General features: G+C 42.4%; 1 protein-coding gene and 1 non-coding gene across 2 annotated transcripts in view; one reads left to right on the top strand and one right to left on the bottom strand.

Annotated features, from left to right (window-relative positions):
- Nucleotides 1-19199, top strand: part of PTPN3 (protein tyrosine phosphatase, non-receptor type 3) — a 95489-nt gene that overhangs the window by 63051 nt on the left and 13239 nt on the right. The window contains exons 17-23 of the mRNA XM_006906088.3: nucleotides 2156-2342; nucleotides 2497-2574; nucleotides 3840-3896; nucleotides 4956-5112; nucleotides 7784-7944; nucleotides 17357-17447; nucleotides 17722-17789. Of these exons, the coding sequence (XP_006906150.2) occupies nucleotides 2156-2342; nucleotides 2497-2574; nucleotides 3840-3896; nucleotides 4956-5112; nucleotides 7784-7944; nucleotides 17357-17447; nucleotides 17722-17789 (799 nt within the window). The remainder of the gene's footprint in view (nucleotides 1-2155; nucleotides 2343-2496; nucleotides 2575-3839; nucleotides 3897-4955; nucleotides 5113-7783; nucleotides 7945-17356; nucleotides 17448-17721; nucleotides 17790-19199) is intronic.
- LOC112473186 lies at nucleotides 2829-2947 on the bottom strand. The gene has a single exon (XR_003043946.1). It is a non-coding gene; the product is annotated as a 5S ribosomal RNA (ribosomal RNA).

The raw sequence follows: 19199 nt of genomic DNA, 5'->3' as shown, positions 1-19199 counted from the left end.
CCCTTGCTTCAGCTTCCTCCTCCCCAGTCGCCGGCTTCATCCAGCCACAGTGTCCTCACTTTCCTCATCCTGCTCCTTTCGTGGTTGCTCCATGGCACCCTGGCCCCACCCACAGCGGCCTGGCCCTCTCCCTCCCCACCCACGAGACTCTCCCCCATTAGCACCTCACATCCTGCCCAAGGATGGAGGGAGCCCACTTGGTTCGGCATCTCCACTCCTGGCATCCGCGTGCTGCCTCCAGCTGCCACCTTCCCGCTGCTTCTCGTCATTCGATGTCCTCCTCACCATCTGCTGTCCATTCTCCCCGCTAAGCAGAACACGAGTGCAGCCCACGGGGAACGTCTGTACACGGCGGATCGGCCAAAAAAATATCGTGTGTTTAATAAATTACTGTCTAAAAGTAACCTCTCCATCCCTGTAGGATCGGGCACGTAAGGAGTTTGAAATATGTCCTTTATAGTTCTGTGGGCTCATTTAGATAAGATTGTTACACTTGATACTGAAAAATGCTTCAAAGCCTTATATGATGTGATCCACACACTCGAAATTTAGAAATTAAATATGACTATGAAATATGTTAGAATTTTACTGATTATCAGTCTGTTCTCTTCTGCCTTGTCACCTTGCTTTTTGTTTACGTGCCCTTCACACTTTCCATCGCTGTCACTCTCCAGAGCCTTCCAAACATTTGAAGTGTGTATGCTACTTGCAACTTCTTCATATTCAAGATTCAGATCCCCCCCCACCCCCCACCCCCCCGCCATAGAACTGACTATAGCGTTTCCCAAACCCTTTTGGCTCGATTTTGTCTAGGAAATACCAAGCAGTTGCCTTTTCTGCCAGTAGGGGTGCTCTTGTAAACATTAAAATTTGATAAAGTTACCCTACTTGGGAATTTTTTTTTAGCTTTAAGTAAATTGAAGTCTCATTCATTTTTAGTCTGAAAACGTGCAGTTATATACAGCTTCAATTCCAAATATCCTGTCTCTGAAATTCCTTTCTATGCATAACACTCTTCCCTCAACCTGCATAAGGTCAGACTCTTAGCTTGTATATAGCTATTATTCCTATACCAGTCTGTTGCTGAATTTTTATATTCAAATAAATTGGGGTTGTGAATTATTCTGTGTGAATATGATACAGATTTTAATTTGAAGTAAGCTAATTTGAACTGACTAGGAAACGGAAGCCCTAAATTAATGAAAAATCCATGAATAGGAGTTGAAATAAAGATTTCATGAGGTGGCAGCACCTTTTTTTCCTGTTTCACTGAATGTCTTCATCTGCTCACCTCTTCCATCACATAATCTCGTGTGAGGTTAGAAGGTGGCAGAGTCTATAGAACATGAGGAAAATCCCATATTCCATAGGCTTTTTAAGGCATCTTATCGTAGGCCTGTGGCTTGGGGGTGGGGGAGCAGGGTGGACCACATCTAGTGTGGGTGCATGTGATGCAGAGAAGTCGAGTGTCCTATACAGTGATGCTGAGATGGTTAATCCCTGTGGCTCTGTGAGGTTAGAGATGGGGCGAGGGTCTACTCCAAGTGTCAGGAGTAGACTTGGCATGGCCTGGAGAGGAAGGAGATGCTCGGGGGCTCACATCCATCAGAATTCTGTCTATAAAGTAAGAGAAAAGCTGTGTGATCTTGGGCAAGTCACTCAGCCTCTCTCAACCACAGTTTCTTCACCTGTGAAATGGGAATTTGACCAGATGACCACAGAAGTCTATTTAGTTCTAATGCTCTGTAATTCTCTAAGACAGCGCCATCCAATAGGACTTCTTGTGATGATGGAAATGTTTTATAACTGTGCTGCCCAATACAGGAGCCACTGGCTGCCTTTGGCTATTTTCGAAATGTGTCTGGTATGATTGAAGACTACCATATTGGACAGTACAGCTCTAAGATATAGAAGGACCTATATTAGAGAAAAATAAAACATACAGTTTCACTTTTTCCCGAAACTAAAAGTGGTAACGTTTAAGCCAGATGGACTCTGGTTGTGCCAGAGCCCTGAGGTTGACCTTCAAAGCTTTTCTAAGGGTCCAAGGATTCGTGACAACCGTAGGATGTCAGGCCTCAACGGTCAGTAATGTTTACTCTGATAAAAATATGAATCCAGTTATTAAAATATATCCTCCCTCCCCATGATGAAGGAGTATATCCGAGAACAATCCAACACAAGGCTGCCTGACCCGGAAGTCATCCAGTTCTGTGTCTCCATCTTCAAATGCTCCAGGATCCTGCTCCCCAGATGGCGTAGATCAGCAGTTCTTAGAGGACTTCCACAGGGTGACCAAAGGGGGCTCCACCGAGGACTCCAGCCAGTACTACTGTGACAAGGTGAGCAGGCTCAGGTCCTGCGGCACTGAAGTGGCCAGATGACCTACCCACGCTTCCCTGTGCAAGGCACCTCATGGGCAATTAGGTAGTTGTGACTGAAAGAAACCACTGGAGAGGGAAGTAACATAACTGATCTCTTTCCAACATTTTCCAGAATGATAATGGCGATGGCTACTTAGTCTTGATCCGTATCACACCAGATGAAGATGGAAAATTTGGATTTAATCTAAAGGTATGTTGTATATATTTATAAGGAAGTTTTATGCTCTGAAGCAATCCGTAGATGACTTTTTGATTTCCATTGGAAACATGCCGCATACCTGAGGCTGCATGAAGAAATTGGCTCAGCTCTCAGAATTGGAGGCTTTTTATGTGGCTGTAGCAGCTGCTTCATACCGAAGCCCTGTTATGTGCTTGGCACTTACTATGTACTTATTTATATCACCTTATTGAGTTCTAAGCGTTGAAGTTGATTTTTTTTTTTAAAGCCTACAGCACCCGGTCTTTCCAGGTGGTCTCCCATACAAGTACTAACCAGGCCCGACCCTGCTTAGCTTCCAAGATCAGACGGGATCAGGCATGTTCAGAGTGGCATGGCCGTAGACTTGAAGTTGATATTTTTAAACCCATTTTACAGATGCATACTAAGGCCCAGAGAGATGAGGGCACACAGTTGGCAAGCAGATCTACCCCTAAAGAGGGGTTATTAGGAGCGTCCCTCAGCATTGCTAAGTCTGTAAGAGAGAACAGTGGTTAAAGTTGCGAGGGCATTTGTTGGCCATCACCCTCCTCTGCCTGTCTCTAGTCTAACTGTAAACTATGGCCTGTTTTTATAAATAAAGTTTTCTTGGAACATAGCCACACCACTTCATTTACAAATGGTTTATGGCTCCTTGGGCACTATGGTGGCAGGGTTGAGCAGTTGCCACAGAGCCCTCTGTCCCACAAAGCCTAACATCTATATTATCAGGTACTTTACAGAAAAAGTTTACCAACTTCTACTCTAGAGCAAAATGAGAGCAGGTGGTCTTTGCTGCCCACCCTGCAGCTGCCATCATATACTCCTTCCCTGTACCCCCAGCCGTCCTGCTAATGACCTGATCTTTGAGGTCAAAAACCCTCACAACGTGTGACCTTTTCTGTGGCTTCTGTCACCTCTACTGAAAACTCGCTGTCCAGTAGCACTTAGAGGCTATGCTTTTGGAGTCCGTCTCCTGCCCATGTTTGCATTTTTTAAAGGAGCTTGCTTCTTCCAAGTGGGCCTTCAGTTCATGGAATGTGGGAACAGCAATGGGAGGAGTGGGAGGCTTCTGAGCAGTCTTGTTAGTCCACTAGACCCAGAGGGCTCAGGAACCTTGTAATTCTGAAAGGGTGCCATCTCTGGGATTAGAACAGGATAAAGTGAACTTGGAGTCCTCCCCTGTGCCAGAGAGATCTGCATGTCTTTGTTGCCGTGAACTAAAGTGTTATTATGTTTTTAATTTCACATGTTTACAGGGAGGAGTGGATCAAAAGATGCCTCTTGTGGTATCTAGGATAAACCCAGAGTCGCCTGTAAGTAAACATGTTCCATTACTTCCCGTGTTTGTTTTTCCCTAAGTCTATCAGATTTCTGTTTCAGTGTCTTGTTTCTGTTTTGCCAGCAGCAAAGAGAGTGTGTACATGCATGCATGTAGATGGAAAGAAAGAATGAAGTTCCTGTTTTGCAGAACCTTGCTGCTCAGTGTGGTCCCCAAAGCTGCAGCACCAGCATCACCTGGTAGCTCATTAGAAATGCAGACTCTCGGGCCCCACCCAGACCTCTTGAGCCAGAATCTATATTTTTAACAAGATCTCCAGGTGACGGGTATGCACATTAAAATTTAGAAGTACTGATCAAGAGAAGGAAACTGAGGCATAGAATTTGCTTTCTGCTCACCCTGAGTGTGTATGTGGACCCTTTGCTCCCTTCCCACCACCACTTGTCTTCAGCTCTCTGTCTAGGTCGCCTCAGCAAATCATTTGTTTTTTTTTTAGAGCAATAAGAACCAAAAAAGTCACTGTGCCTCCTAAGAAGGTACCAGTTTGGGGGTTTTACTCTTAAGTAGCCCTTAAGGTGGCAGTTTACTTTTTCTTCACTGCTCATGGCCCGTTTCAAATAAGGTTTTCATTCCTACACTGTTCAGTGCATTGCTTCCCTCCATCGTGGTTTCTGCCTTTGGTCTTATGCTCACGAAGGCTTTCTCCACTACAAGACAGATAATTAGTCACTTTTAGCTGACAGATCATTTTCTAACAGCCCATCTAGAGAACAGAAGATCAGAAGCATCATAGTCATTAAGTTTCATTAATAAGCGAAGGTCGGCTGCCATAGAGAAATGGCTTCCCTGATTTTCTTAGCCTTATTCTGAAATGTTTTATAACTTATGTTCTGAGCAGCACTTTGTTAAAATCCCACAACCAGCCGCCACGTCGTCATAGCAGCGGATGTAAAAACAATGACGATAGTACCTGAGGGTGAGGAGGAGAACTCGATCACGGTCTCAAGTGTCTGGGCTCAGAGCGCGTCAGGGTTCTTCCCTGGAGGACTGCGTCATGGGAACCCGGGAAAACGCGCTTTTACTCTCCATTCAGGCGGACACCTGCATTCCTAAGCTGAACGAAGGGGATCAAATCGTGTTAATCAATGGCCGGGACATCTCAGAACACACCCATGACCAAGTGGTGATGTTCATCAAAGCCAGCCGGGAGTCCCACACGCGGGAGCTGGCCCTGGTGATCCGGAGGAAAGGTAACCGCCACCTGCGGGGGAGGCGCCACAGGGACACTGCCTTAACGAAGGGGGACCTTCTCTGGCCCTTCTGTGGTTCTGAAAATGTTGCGCTTGCAGCCAACATTTGAAAATCAAGAACTTTCATATAACAACCTGATATCTGACTTCTCGCTGGAAAAATGTGAAGATCTTCCCACGTGGGGCCCGGCCCCTCACGCACAGTCCTCTGGGGGCAGGCAGCACCCAGCACCCCCTTTATAGAGGTATGAGTCCCAGTTCCTGGCAGGCCGACGGGGCCCTCACCGTGCACCTCTATCAGCTGCCTGGCCCTACAGGCATTTGCATTTTCAACCCTTTATGGAAGGATCAGGTTATATTTTATTCACGTGCATATATGGGTTTGTTGGAGAGGCAGTAAGCAGGGCAGGAGGGGCTTGGCTACCTTGGAGTGATTCTCACTCCACCTCCTACGGGTTGAGGGACCTTGAGCAAGTTTCTTGAAGTTCCAGTCTGTATTTGTTTCCTCTAATGTAAAATGAGGGTAACAGCAGTCCCTACCTCATGGGGTTCTTGTGGACATGAAATTATACTCGTACTGGAAAGCACCGACAATGCTGCCTGGTAGCGGTAGGTTTTCGAAGCATGGCTTCTCCTGAATACAATTACTATTCTTGCTGTTATGAAACCATAAGCTGAGTCCTTGGATGCTCCTGCCCAGCTTTAAAATACTGAAGGTAAATGCAGCGTGTGACCCAAAGCCCTGGCCCTGATCTCTGTTCTGACTTCACAGGTGTGGGCACAACCCCATATCCCTGGCTTGTCTCTGTGCCCACTAAAACTCTGAGTCCACAGCCATCCAGTGCCAGCTCTCATCCTGCCTCCTCCGTGAGGCCTTACTGGATCCTGTAGATCAGCGGTCCCCAACCTTTTTGGCTCCAGGGACCACTGCTCCTATGAGAACCCAATGCCTGATGATCTGAGGTAGAGCTGAGGCGGTGAGAGTAGCACTGGGGAGCGGCTGCAAATACAGATGAAGCTTCGTTTGCTTGCCCACCGCTCACTTCCTGCTGTGTGGCCTGGTTCCTAACAGACCATGGACTGGTACCAGGAGATTGGGAACCCCTGCTCTAGATCCCTACCCATCCCCACACTGCCCCAGCCCCATCAAATCCCAGCACCCTGCTGGGTACATAGTAGGTATTTATTAGCAGTAGTGGCTAATACCTGTGGTAATTGCTTTACGTAATTATCCTCTTCAATTCTCATAACATTCTTATAAGGTTAGTATTGTTATCCCCAAGCGAGGAAATAGAGAAATCAAGTCACAGAGAGGTTACGTACGTTGCCCAGCTGTTGTGTGGCTGGTAAGGCTGCAAGATAATAGAGAATAAAAGAATCCAGTAATTGAGAGCAGGCCCCTGTGTCACCTGATGCACCCTGCGGTGCGCTGGCCTTCATGGGGGACCAGTGGGAGAGCAGTCCTACCTGTCTGAGGTGAGAAAAACAGATGTGTATAGACTATTAGAGCTAAAAGAGCAGTGCCACTGGTCTTCTCTAACTGTAATGATAATGTTTATTGTTTAAACATACATTTAAGTAAAAAATATGAGTCAATTGAAAGAAAAATAAGTAAACAGCGTAGAGAGCAGTTGAAATGACAGAAGTCACCGAAGTAGAAGAAAAGATGAGCTTCTCTGGTCAGTGAGAAGAACATGCTGTTTAGGGTCAGACAGATGCGGACTGAATTCCTGTGTCCTGCCCTGACAGGCTGGGTGTTTGGACAACTTTGCCCTGAGAGTCAGTTTCCTCATCTGTATAATGGGGATAACGACAGCTGGTCCAGAATTGTGAGGACTCAGTCCACCTCCAGGGAAACGCACAGGCTATTGCTTTCCTCGCCTTTCTCGTTATCTTGAAGACAGTAGGAAACCAATGAAGGCCTTTGAATAAGGGAGTGATGTCCCCTTCTGGGTGGAAAGGGAAAAATCAGAGATTATCCCAAAGTTTCCAGTTTGGGGAATTGGAGAAGGAAGTGACAGTAGATGGAAAGGGGCACGTGAGGCTGGGGAAGGTGTGGGGGGGGTGGTGGGGAGCGGGAGTCCGAGGTTAATTTTATTCATACGGAGTCTGACGTGAAGGGAAGATTTAAGAGGTAGGGCCGAAGCTCAGAGATGTTAAGACTAGAGATGTTTACTTGGGAACCTTCCACCTAAAAGTAGCCATGAGTTAGACATTGACTAAGTTCTGTGGGACGGTGTTGTCATGGCGAGCGCATAGGACCTCACACCAGTGCCCAGGGAAGTGCCTGTTTTAAAGGAGCAGACGAAAAGGAACTGAGAAGGGTTGGGGGATGGGTTAAAGAAGAACCAGTTCAGAGAGAACAAAGGGAGAAGATACATGTTCTTTAAAAACATTCTTTCCCTTTCTCTTACGTTTGGCAAAAGCCTTTGAGTACTAAACACCATCGTAAACTAACCAGAATAATATCTCATTTTGTATAATTAATGCATATTGAATCATTCAACAAGAAGTAATGTCTTTGGTGAAAATTATTACTGTGTGCTTAATCATTTAAGAAGGTGTTATAACCCATCTGCATTCAGGTGTCATAAGTATAATTTGGGCGGATAAAAGGGATCTCCAGAGCTTTGCCACATATGCTAGACGTACCCTTTCTTGTCTGCTACAGCCGTCCACTCATTTGCTGATATCAAATCTGAAGATGAACTGAACCAGCTTTTCCCAGAGGCCATTTTCCCCATGTGTCCAGAGGGTGGGGACACTTTGGAGGGATCCATGGAACAGCTAAAGAATGGCCTTGAAAGTGGGACGGTGCTGATCCAGTTTGAGGTAAGAGAGCCCGAGGGCTGACTCAGTGGGCTGCACAGGAGCTGCCGAATCAGCTGAGACACTGGGGCCCTGTGCTCATCCTGGGAGGGGTGAGGGACTGGCCTAGAAAGCAGGGCATGGGTACCACAGTCTGTCACTGAACTCTGCCTCACCCTCTTGTTCTAGTACCATTTAGTAGTCATGAAGAACATGTCAGAAATTGAGGAGGAGGGACGCTGAGCGTATTGAGTTGCCAGCACAAAAGCTGGAAACACTCAGCAGTAGAAGGTGGTGGAGAGGAGGTGTGGGTGAGCGCCCAAGGGTGATGCAGGAGCCCCATCCCTGACCTCAGCAGGCCCACTCTAATTGGGAGCCGTGAGTGTCGTCCCATGAGGGCATACAGCAGCTTGCCTTCCTCAGTCCTCCAGAACCCTATAGAACTCGAGTAGAAACCAAAATCAGACGCCATCTTCCTTCCCTAGGGGAACCGCTAATCATGGCATTGAGACTAACAACACGCAGAGACTTCTTACAAAACAAAGCAGGACCGAAGAAGTCTCAGTTTTTAAGTCAGTTTTACTGATCTGATCAGTAACAGAATGAAAATAGAATGTATTTATCCAAATTTTTTCAAAGGTAGGAAGACAGCACAATAGTTCACGCAATAAAAGAGCACAAAGAAGGCACTAAAATTTAAAATATGCCAAGTATAAAATAAAATAGATCATGGTTAATGCCAACATACGCAGTCTGGATTCACAAATTAGGAAAGAGAGTCTCAGGTCGGATCAAAAGCAGGAATCAGCAATGCATCGTTTAACCGTATAAAGGAAAAAGTCACAGAAGGAAAACTAGACACTTTGTCAAAAGGATGTGACCACACATTGATTCAAGAAAGCATGAATGGTATGCATATTGAACAAAAAGGAATGAAAAGCAAAGAGTGCTGAGTGCGAGGTTTATTTTATAATGGTGTAAGGAATAGAATGTAAAAGAACACAGTTTTAGAGCAATGTATACAGAACAACAGTAGAAAGTGAAAACCCAAAAGTAAAAGGTGAAGATAATTGACCTCACCCCAGCCCCTGAAATAGAGAATTTTAAACTTAACAGCCTTGACAGTTAACATAGACAAAAACAGGTTCATATCTTGTGGAAATGAAATCAGAATAAGAGAGTAGAAATAATATAATTACTGGGGTAGAATTCATAGACATATACCAAATATCTACAAAGAAAGAGCACCCTTTTTCCAGTGGCCTGCGGGAGGCCCTGTAGGCTTAAGATTTTAAAAGAAAATTTTCAAAATCGAAATATATGTTTTAAACACTAATACTTAATATCTTAAAACTATCCAAAATGATTGGAACAAGGAGAACTTAAAAGCCAGGTACAGAGTATATCAATTTTATTCTTTTTTTTTGGTATGGGGTCTGCGAAAGGGGAAAGACACTGGGCAGTCATTCATTCATTCAGCGAGCGTGTATTAGGTATTATGTGCCAGACATGGGATAAGAAACATTAGGAAGCAGAAAGGAGATTTATGGCCCCAAGAAAATTACAGTCTGATTTTGGTATATTTAGGGGGGCTGTATTATGAGTCCCAGAAACAACTAAAGACTAAGATAGGGCAAGATTTGATTGCACCGGACACATGTTCTGTGGAAACTGCAGGCTCTCGAGAAGGTTCCAGGAAGTCCTCCGGGGTGAGATGTACTACTAATAGAGAAAGGATGGGATTAAGTGTGGAGGGGGGAGTATATTCCAAGAAGGTCACGAACTGAACGCAGGCCAAGCTCATAGGGTGCCAAGTAGCTTAGGGAAACAGGTGAGAACCATGGCAAGGAGCCCTGGGAGACATCTCCAGGCCATGGAAGTCCTTCAACCCAGCGGGAGGAGTTTGTCTTTGATCGGACAGTCCACAAGGAGGCGCTGTGGGCTCTCAGTAAGGAAAAACCAAGCGTGGTCTTACCAGGGCTCCAGAAAATCCCTTACACGCAGGTGCTTCCGCTTGTATGTTTTACATATGGGAATCCCACAGAAGATTTTCCTTGAATAATGTTCACTAGATTTCATTACAAAGTTTAAAAATGCTTTAGAGAGAAGTATCCACCTATTATCCCCTATGGTTTTGAGTCGCGTTTCTCAAAAGGTGACACTCCAAGCACCTGTATGGATGTCACTGAAGAGCTTGATCAGCTGGGCCCAGGCCACAGCTACTGAATCAGCCACGCTGGGGCCTAGATATTGATTCTCTTAACAAGATCGCCAGAAGGTTTTGATGTGCAAGCTGATCCAAAGGATGGAGGGTAAAGATCGTACCAGAACTGCTGCCCATCCTGTCTTACCTTTAGAGTCTATAGTGACTCTACAGCGAAAGAAATGGAGAACATAGAAATTTTAGTTTAAATTTTAGTTATGTACATAGTTCCTTCATTTAGTCTACATCTTTCCTAGAAATTAAGTGGGAAAATCTTTTTAAATAACATTTGCAGCATTCCAGAATGCAGAGCTGTGATGAAGCTGCTCAGTCTCCCCACACTGACTGAAGGAACCCTAGTCTGTGGAACATAATTTCAGAGCCACTGTTATAGGTGGAGGAAGATGTCTTACACAGCTACTAGAGAAGAATTCTAAAGGAAGCCAGGTCAAACCAGAAACTAATACAAAGGGAAACCTTTAATGAGCACTTACTATATGCGAAGGGCGATGTGCATCTTCTCATAGAATTATCACAGCAGCCCTTGATAGATGCTGTCCTTGTCCCTGTTTCATAGATGAAGGATCAGAGTCTTGGAGAGGTTACCTCATTGAATAGGTGAAGGGTCAGAGTCTAGGGAGGTTACCTCACAGTAATTGGCACAACCTGATTGGAACTTAGGCAGGCCAACTCAAGAGCTTGTTCTCTTCACAACTATATAACCTTTGCAAACAAGAAAGTGTATTTTCGTCTGAGAGTTATTAGACTGGTACAACATCAGAGAAAAGATCTGAGAAGCTGTCTAGCCACATGGAGCCAAACAGACTTTAAATCCTGGCTCTACCACTCACTTCCTATCTGACCTCAGGCATGTCCTTTAACCTCTGTGGCCTCTAATTCCCCATTTGTCAGTTGGGTGTCTCATGGATTGGGTATAAATAAGAGTTAAATGAAATAAATACTCCATTGTCTGGCACATGGTAAGAGCACAATAAAAAGTCACAACTATCATTATTTGTAAATAGAAGCTCCAAAACTCTAAAGAACATGCCCAATCTCCCGACAGAAAGTGGTCACGTCACAGTGGGGTTGGAACCCGGGGCTGTGTCACTCCAGATTCCTGGCAGTTCTGGTCCTGCATGTGCTCTTCCAGGGCTGTGGGCAGGTGGGTGGCTTGGCCGATGGGGGCTGTGTCTGGACTGGAGCAGGAAGAGGTAGCTGGTTTCTAGCAGGTGTCCACCCCACCCACTCCACCACACAGAGGGCCCGCCCTGGGGTAGCGGGGCCACCACGGAATCCCTCGCATGATGACAAGCTGATCTTCAGCACAGCTTGCTTTGAGGCATTTTTTCACTAAGAGAATTCCTCTGTTGCTCCTGTGGCTTTTAGTAAACAATCACAAATGTGTTCCAGAAAGCATTTGGTCCCAGCTGTAACAAAATCACACTTAATAATTAGCATTTCTATCGAACTTTGAAATCTAGCAAGTGTGTTTCACATATGTTGTCTCCGTTGCCTCTCAAAACAGTTCTGTTGAATAGATATCACCAGAATTATTAGGGTCAATCCTTACAGATGAAGAAAATGAGGCTCGAAGGTGAAAGGACTTTCCCAGCATCACAACTGGTCAGAGAACTAGGATAAGAAAATGTGTCAAAAGTCTAGTCCCTTGTCAGAACTCACCATTGCTGGGTGCGACCCGGCTCGTTACCCAACCCCCAACATGAGCCCTTCCCTCCAGCAGCTACACTGTTTGAGCTGCTCAGTGTGAGGGATGTGGCAGCATCTGTAATTGGCCTCAAACTGTCTGAATACTCTGTTCAGCCAAGGTAGGGCTTTCCTCTGAGTGTCACGTAAAGGAAAAGATTTAGGATCCACACAGCGACAAGTCTATAACCACCTCCAGGACACACTCTTCCTTTAAGGAGCTCATCCATGCAGCCCCAGCTGCATTTCTTCCTAAAAGTAACTTGTGACTCAATTCATGCTTTCCCTCAGTTGTGCTTTCTGTTTAAGCAAGACAGATATGCATTCAGCATAGATATTCCCGGATAATAGCTAAATGATGATGCTTAGTTGTCCTTTGAGAACCAGCTTCCCAGCAGAAGACCCTCATCCTCATCCAGTGACCCCTCGGGGACTTGCAACTTCCCTGCCTCTTTGCCCAGTAAAGACCTCTCTGGAGACTTGTGGAATGTGGTTGATAGAAAATGAGGAACATCTGTCCTCCTCCCTCTCTGACGGATGAGTTAGAAGCAGTAAGACTCCACCAAAGGTCATGTCAAACTCAGGCCCGCCCATACCACATCAGCATCTTCCATCTTTACCAGAAGCCATCTTTTTCTCTCTTCTGACCTGTTTTTTCTTAACTCGATTCCACATCACACATTATAGGAAACATCCATTAACGTCAAAACAAGTGACTCACTGGCTTCTATGATCATTATAAGAGTTGAATTGGAAGGACAAAAGTAGCTGAAGGCTTAATGAGAGGTTTAAATGGACACATGTGGAAATTAGCAAATGTAATTGTACCTTCAAAATTAGAACTCATGCCCCCCAAAAAAGTTTTGTTTTTATTAAATTTTCAAATTGTTTTTTGTTTTGTTTTGTTTTGTTTTGTTTTTTTAAGAAAGGAAAACATTATATGATGTGTGTAGAAGACAGGGAGCAAACTGTGAGGGCTTTACATTACAAGTGCTCTCCCAGCTTGTGGTCATTATCTGCGAAAGGGACTTTGTGAGAATACTTGAGTATGCCAGCAGTAGGATCTGCATCCGGGACTGTGTATTTAAAGTAACACTATTAAAGTTCCCCAAATTACTAGGAACAATGTCAGTTCGTTTCAGCAAACCTTTATGGGAAGGTAAAGAGAGGCTCCAAGTCCCTTCTAGACAGTGTACCTGCCCTTGGATTGGGTCAGTTTCAAGGGAAAAGGGAAGTCCCCAGTGTGGGCAGACTACCCATGAGTAGTGAATTATAATGGCTACGATGTGGTTCTAGGAAAACAACCTCTCAGGACCTTCATGAAAAATTTATCTTTACTTCATTATGTGGCTCTTTGCCACCTCTTGTGCTTTACTCAAGTGGTTTGCACCCTTTGTTCAGAGCAGCAGATTTCATTGTTCCTTCATGCTACAAATTTTTATTAAGCACCTACTATGTGCCAGCACAGTGCTGGCCTAAAGTTTATGGTGGTGTTCAAAACTAACAGGATACCTGCCTTCCTGGGGATTAGGTGTAGAGCTTGACACAGGAAGCAGACAGCAAACCACTGTTTTGGAAGCCCTTGCCCTGCATTCGACTCTGGTCACTGCTGGGGGTGTGAAAGGGTGTCTGTTTCTACTGTTTGCTCTCTCCTTATCCATTGTCCCTTCAACGCCCACGCCCACCCCTTTCTTTTTCCTGTCTTTTCTCTTATTATTCCTGCTCCTCGGGTTTTCAGCCGTCAAGATTCCAGTGAGATTTCCGCCTTCATGCGGATGTACTGTAGGAGTGCTTCCGCTGTGCAGGCCCCGCCACCATCCACTGGTTGGAACCAGTCGAGTGTCTGCAGACCTCGTCTGAGAGATGTGACTAGATCTCACAGCTTTGGGCCAGATTTCTGAGGAGATCAGAGTCATCTCCTGATGCCCTTTTTCTCATATTAGATGACTTTTTCAAAGAAGAAAGGTTTAAACTGGCAAAGCTGTATCATTTTACCATCCTGCCCATACTGTGCTGGAGAGATCTAGTTCCCACTGTTCAGTTTTCTGTCTTCGGAGGCCAGAGCTGGTGAAATTGATACTGGAATTTAAATACGGTTGTTCCATAGTAACCCCTGTCAGCAAATCTTTTATAATTTACCTTTAGTTTCACAGCTTCTTAGAAGTACACTGATACAATGAGAATAGAACACTTTAGGACATAAAAATTAATAGCGTTTAATAAAACTAAGTGGTCTTACAACCTCTGTCCCCGTGACTCTGTCTCCAGCCTCCTGATTGCTCTTGTTTTAGGACAGAATTTAAGGGAGCTGTGTGCAACTGGGAGCTCTTGCCTGGAAATAAGCGAAACAAATTGTATTTTTTCCAATGAGTAGTTCTTGAAAGAGCCTTGTCTTGAATTCTGGCTAATGTAATGGGCTTTAACTCATATCCCTCCATCCCTGACCCTTCCAAAAAGATACACTGTGTTTCCAATGCATCACTTTTCACTTGGGACCACCTTCTCAGGGCAGTGTTGTCATACCCAGCCTGCTGAGCAGCTCACAAGGTCTGGAGAAGAATCAATAAATTAAGGGAACTTAAAAACCAACCCTTAACACCTTCAGAAACTAAGAGTATGGGTAGAACTGAGGCAATTCAGTGGAAATAGGATCCAGTGTTAGCCTTAGCAAGACAGACATAAATATGTGTGTAGCCTTCTAAAGGTCCAAAAAAGTCTTAGCTTTGTTTACCCAGCTTTTAGTTTTTAAATTTCTTCTGTTGTAGTTTTTTCTCACTTCATTTGAATTTAGAAAATAATTCTCATTGTAATAATTCAAGTAATTCAGAAACAGCCAAAGTAAAAATAATAGTCTCCTAACCCCCATTTCCTTTAGCTTCTTTCTCTTTGTTATAAATTACAAATAATTTGGTGGGTACTATCCTTCCATACTGTTCCAATGCTCATGTAAATATAGTTTATACATACCCATATACACATCAGTATACACACATACATTATACACACGTTGTGTGGATGTCGCTATTGGTAGAAATGGGGTCATTACTATATTATTCGATAACTTGCATTTTTCACTTACAAATAGATGAATGGAGATCCTTCCAAATGTATATTTTTAAATCTATTTTTGTGTTCCTTGCACATAATTTTGCACGATGACTATACCGTAATTTAAGTCAACACTTCTATTGGGGGATGTTAAGATTGTTTCCAGTTTTCTACTAATAAATATTTTTCTGCAGATAACTTTTTTTGATATGTATCTTCTATACATTTTTGTCAGATGAAGCTCAGGGTGTGCACATGTAAAAAAATTTTTAAATACTGCTGTAGTACTTTGTTTTTAGTATCCTATAATCCTATCAACAGATCATTACTACTGGCATACACTTACATACTTATTGAAATTAAAGCCTTTTGCTAGATCTATGCTTTTTTGGTAGGTCATCTCAAGTTTACATTTACATTTCTGTTACTTGAAAAAAATTCTTTTTACCTCCAGGTTAGCTTTATTGATTATATTTGCTTAATTAGATTTCACCTCTATGCAGTTAGAAACATAATCTTATTTAGGGGAACTTGATTGATTTAGATATCCTCCTCCCTTTAGAATCAAACCAAAACCTCCAATAAGTTATGAATTTTTTTCTAGAATGAGCTCAGAGTCTGTTAATGCTCACCGATATTTAAGAAGTTATCCAGTGGCTACTTATTATTATGAACTGAAATTACAAAGATGAACAATAGGTGAGCTCTGGGAGAGATTAGAATTCTAAACATTTGATAAATGTATAAGACATGACAATTATCATTACCGAAAATATGCTAATTCTCTCCTGGTGACTTCTGTACAATTTGTTTAATTAAAAAAAACTAATTAGAGAAAAACCAATATAGGCCAATTTATAAAACAAGAAATGAAATTTACAAAAATATAAAGAGAAAAATAACATTCAGCTTCCCTATTCACGTTGCAAACACATTTTAGTTGATGATATTGGTCACAGTTTGGTGAACTGACCATTCTCATATACTCCTGTAGGGTGACTTGCACAGTCCTTAGATATATGCTTTGATGCAGTAATTCTGTTCCTGGGAATTTATAACAGTAAAAAAAAATGAAAACAGCCTAATCAAAAAAGTTAAATTATGAGAAACTGTAGGTTATTGAGACATAATAAAGCATGCATGTAGAGAATACTTTGAATATTTAGTGACTCTTCTTATGAGATGTGAGATCCTCCATGGCCAAATTAGCTTGGAAATGCTTAGCTAATCAAAATTAAATAAACTATGCTCTGCAGGACTTGTCTTCTTGGAGATTCATAGAACATCAGATGACTTGTATTTTCCACATGTCTTTGACCTTGAAACTTTTTCTAAAGAGTACCTAATAGCTTCTTTCAAAACACTTAGATTTCATAGAACATAGTATAGAAAATGGTAACAGTTTAATCTCATTTTTTTCTAAATCTATGCATTATATGTTTGTGCATATGCTTATATATACTTACATACATATACACACATATATACATATATACATATGCTTATATATACTTGTATATATACATATACATATATATACATATGCTTATATATACTTACATATATATATACACATATATATATGTGTATATATATATATGCATGGAAAAAAATAAGCTAGAGAAAATACATGAAAAGGGGCCTCTATCCCCAAACTCATTGACTTGTTTACATTACATATGGATTGCTTTTTACGTGTCAGTCATACCTCAGAATGGTTTCAAAGAAAAAGGAAAACTCAAGCATTAGAGTCAGAACTGAGTTCAGCCTGTGGTTTGTGATCTTGAGCTAAGCATTTAATCTCTGCCTCTTAACTTGCAAAATAAAGATACTATTCATACTCTCAGAGCTGTTGTCAAAATCACATCAGGTACTATGCCGGTGAATCTAATGTGTGCTTATAGATATGCAGACTGTTTTAATTACATTTTTTGCTAAGGATTGCATGTACAAGGGACTGCCTCTTTAAATGAAGTTTGCTGTGTATCAGAATAAATGTTTTTTACTGTGGAAATATCTTTCTGAAGTAATGAATGAAAGGGTCTTGTTTTTAAGCCAAAAATATGGTTCACTCCACTGAGTTGGAGAGAAGTGTTTTCAGATTAAAATAAATGATTTCCATTCAATTTTGAGTCAGTTTTTTCCTTTACTTGCTTTTAGCATTTGTCAAATAATTATCTTCAAGATGAAGTTTTACTTACCATACGATCCATTATCTGTGACTCAGACCCCTTCTTTAAGACTTCTTATTCCCTAAGATCCTCATGTTTAAAAAAATTATTGAAGAATTCAGTTTCTTATGGGATTGTAGAGTTTCTTATTAGAAAGATTTTTTTTTTAATATATGACACATAATCACTTTTAAATGTTAAAATTGTATGCCGGGAATGGTAAACTTTTACCGTTAAAGTATGTTTTCACACTCCTTTCATAGCTGTTCTTCACAATGATTTTTTTACTTCTCTATTTGTCATATAGCAACTCTACAGAAAGAAGCCCGGTTTGGCCATCACATTTGCAAAGCTGCCTCAAAATTTGGACAAAAATCGATATAAAGATGTGCTGCCTTGTGAGTATCCGGTGTGAATCCCTCCTTCCCCCCTCCACACACTGAGATAATGTTTCCCTTTTTAAAACAGATTGTCTGGTATCCTGGACCGATATTCAGAGTGTCTGTAAACACCACCGTCTTTATTGCAGCCATTTGAGACTCGGAACAGTTGGGGAATAGTGTTTATGCTAATGAGGCGAGAGCTGCAGATGGGGCTGGGAACTGAACTCTTGTTTACTTGGTATGATAAAAATAACGCTCGGAATAATCAGTAATTTTTTTCTCCCCCCAGATGACACCGCCCGAGTATTATTGCAGGGAAATGAAGATTATATTAATGCGAGTTATGTGAACGTAAGTTAGGAATCTGGATAATAAGAAAGAACACATTAATCATTGTAACAAGCATGATAATGGCGTGTGTGGTGCTTTGCAGTTGATGGAGTGCTTTTCTGGTCACTCCCTTATTCCAGCACGACAGCTGTAGAGGGAAGGCGGAATAGTCTCATTTTACAGAGGACAAAACTAAGGTTCAGAGAGATTAAGTAATTTTTGAAAAGTCACAAAGCTAACGGGGTGAGGCCAGAACTCAGATTCCATGTCTCTGACTTCATCATCCCTATACCTCTGTCCTCAACTGCTGGCATTTAGGTGTTTTGGTTTGGGTTTGACTTTCTTGCCAATGCTATGTTTATAACTGTCTGTGTTTTTCCCCCATGTTATTACCATATATTCCATGTAAAAATGAGAAAAATAAAGCCCCTCTGTGCATACAACCCAAAAAGAAAAGGTAAAAGATTTTACATGGTGTGGGAAAAGCATTCATTTCACTCAGAAAATGAATCTTGGGCAACTTATTTAGCCTCTCTGAACCTCAGTTTCTTCATCTAAATCACAAGTCAGCACCCTTTTTCTGTAGAGGCCCAAATAGTAAATATTCTGGTCTTTGCAAATCAAGAGGGAAAATTGAATATAGTACTTAGGTACTTATATAACCATTTTCAATGCAACCCTGTGAAAATATTTTTTAAAAAATACTCTTAGTTTGCAAAATGGCAGTCAGATTTGGCCTTCAGGCCTCAATTTGCCAACTCACGATCTAAATGAACAGATGATTTCTCAAATTCTCAACTTATAGCAAAATATCAAGAACTACCCTAATAAAAATGGGTCTGCTCAGTTACTCCACTTATTCCAAAACATCTGTGGGATTCATCAATTCATTAACCCTCGCACTTCACCATTCCTGGTGTCTTGCAAACAGTGTTGGAAATGGTTGGGGTCGTAAGACCACGCAGTCTGATCTCTTCGAGTTATTCGGAGGGTGGGGTGAGGGAAGGTTGAGGATGCCATTAACCTAAGCACCAACCAAACTTGAATTAGGCACCTCTGTATTTACCTTCCCCAACTAAGAATGAGTGAATCACGGTGCCACTGCAAAGGGCAGAAGAGAAAACAGAGCAGGATGGGAGAGGGACACTGAAAACATTTTCACATTTACTATTAATCAGCTCAAATGGTAACTGAGGTGATGGATGTGTTCATTGATTTGATTGTGGTCATCATTTCACAGCGTGTATGTATATCAAACCATCATGTTGTACATCTTACACGGGTACACCTTTTTTATTTGTCAGTTACACCCCCCCGTAAAGCCGGGAGGGGAAAAGATTGACTCGAGCATTGGCAGCCATGCAGAAAGCAAAGTGCAACAGTAGTTGGTGGTATAAGCCTATATGGTTTATGCTTCAAAGGAAAGTATAGATTTTG

This window comes from Pteropus alecto, unplaced genomic scaffold (genome assembly GCF_000325575.1).
Source record: "Pteropus alecto unplaced genomic scaffold, ASM32557v1 scaffold111, whole genome shotgun sequence".
NCBI classification, from domain to species: domain Eukaryota; kingdom Metazoa; phylum Chordata; class Mammalia; order Chiroptera; family Pteropodidae; genus Pteropus; species Pteropus alecto.
The sequence above is the reverse complement of the archived record's forward strand: the minus strand, read 5'-3'. Positions and strand labels throughout refer to the sequence as shown.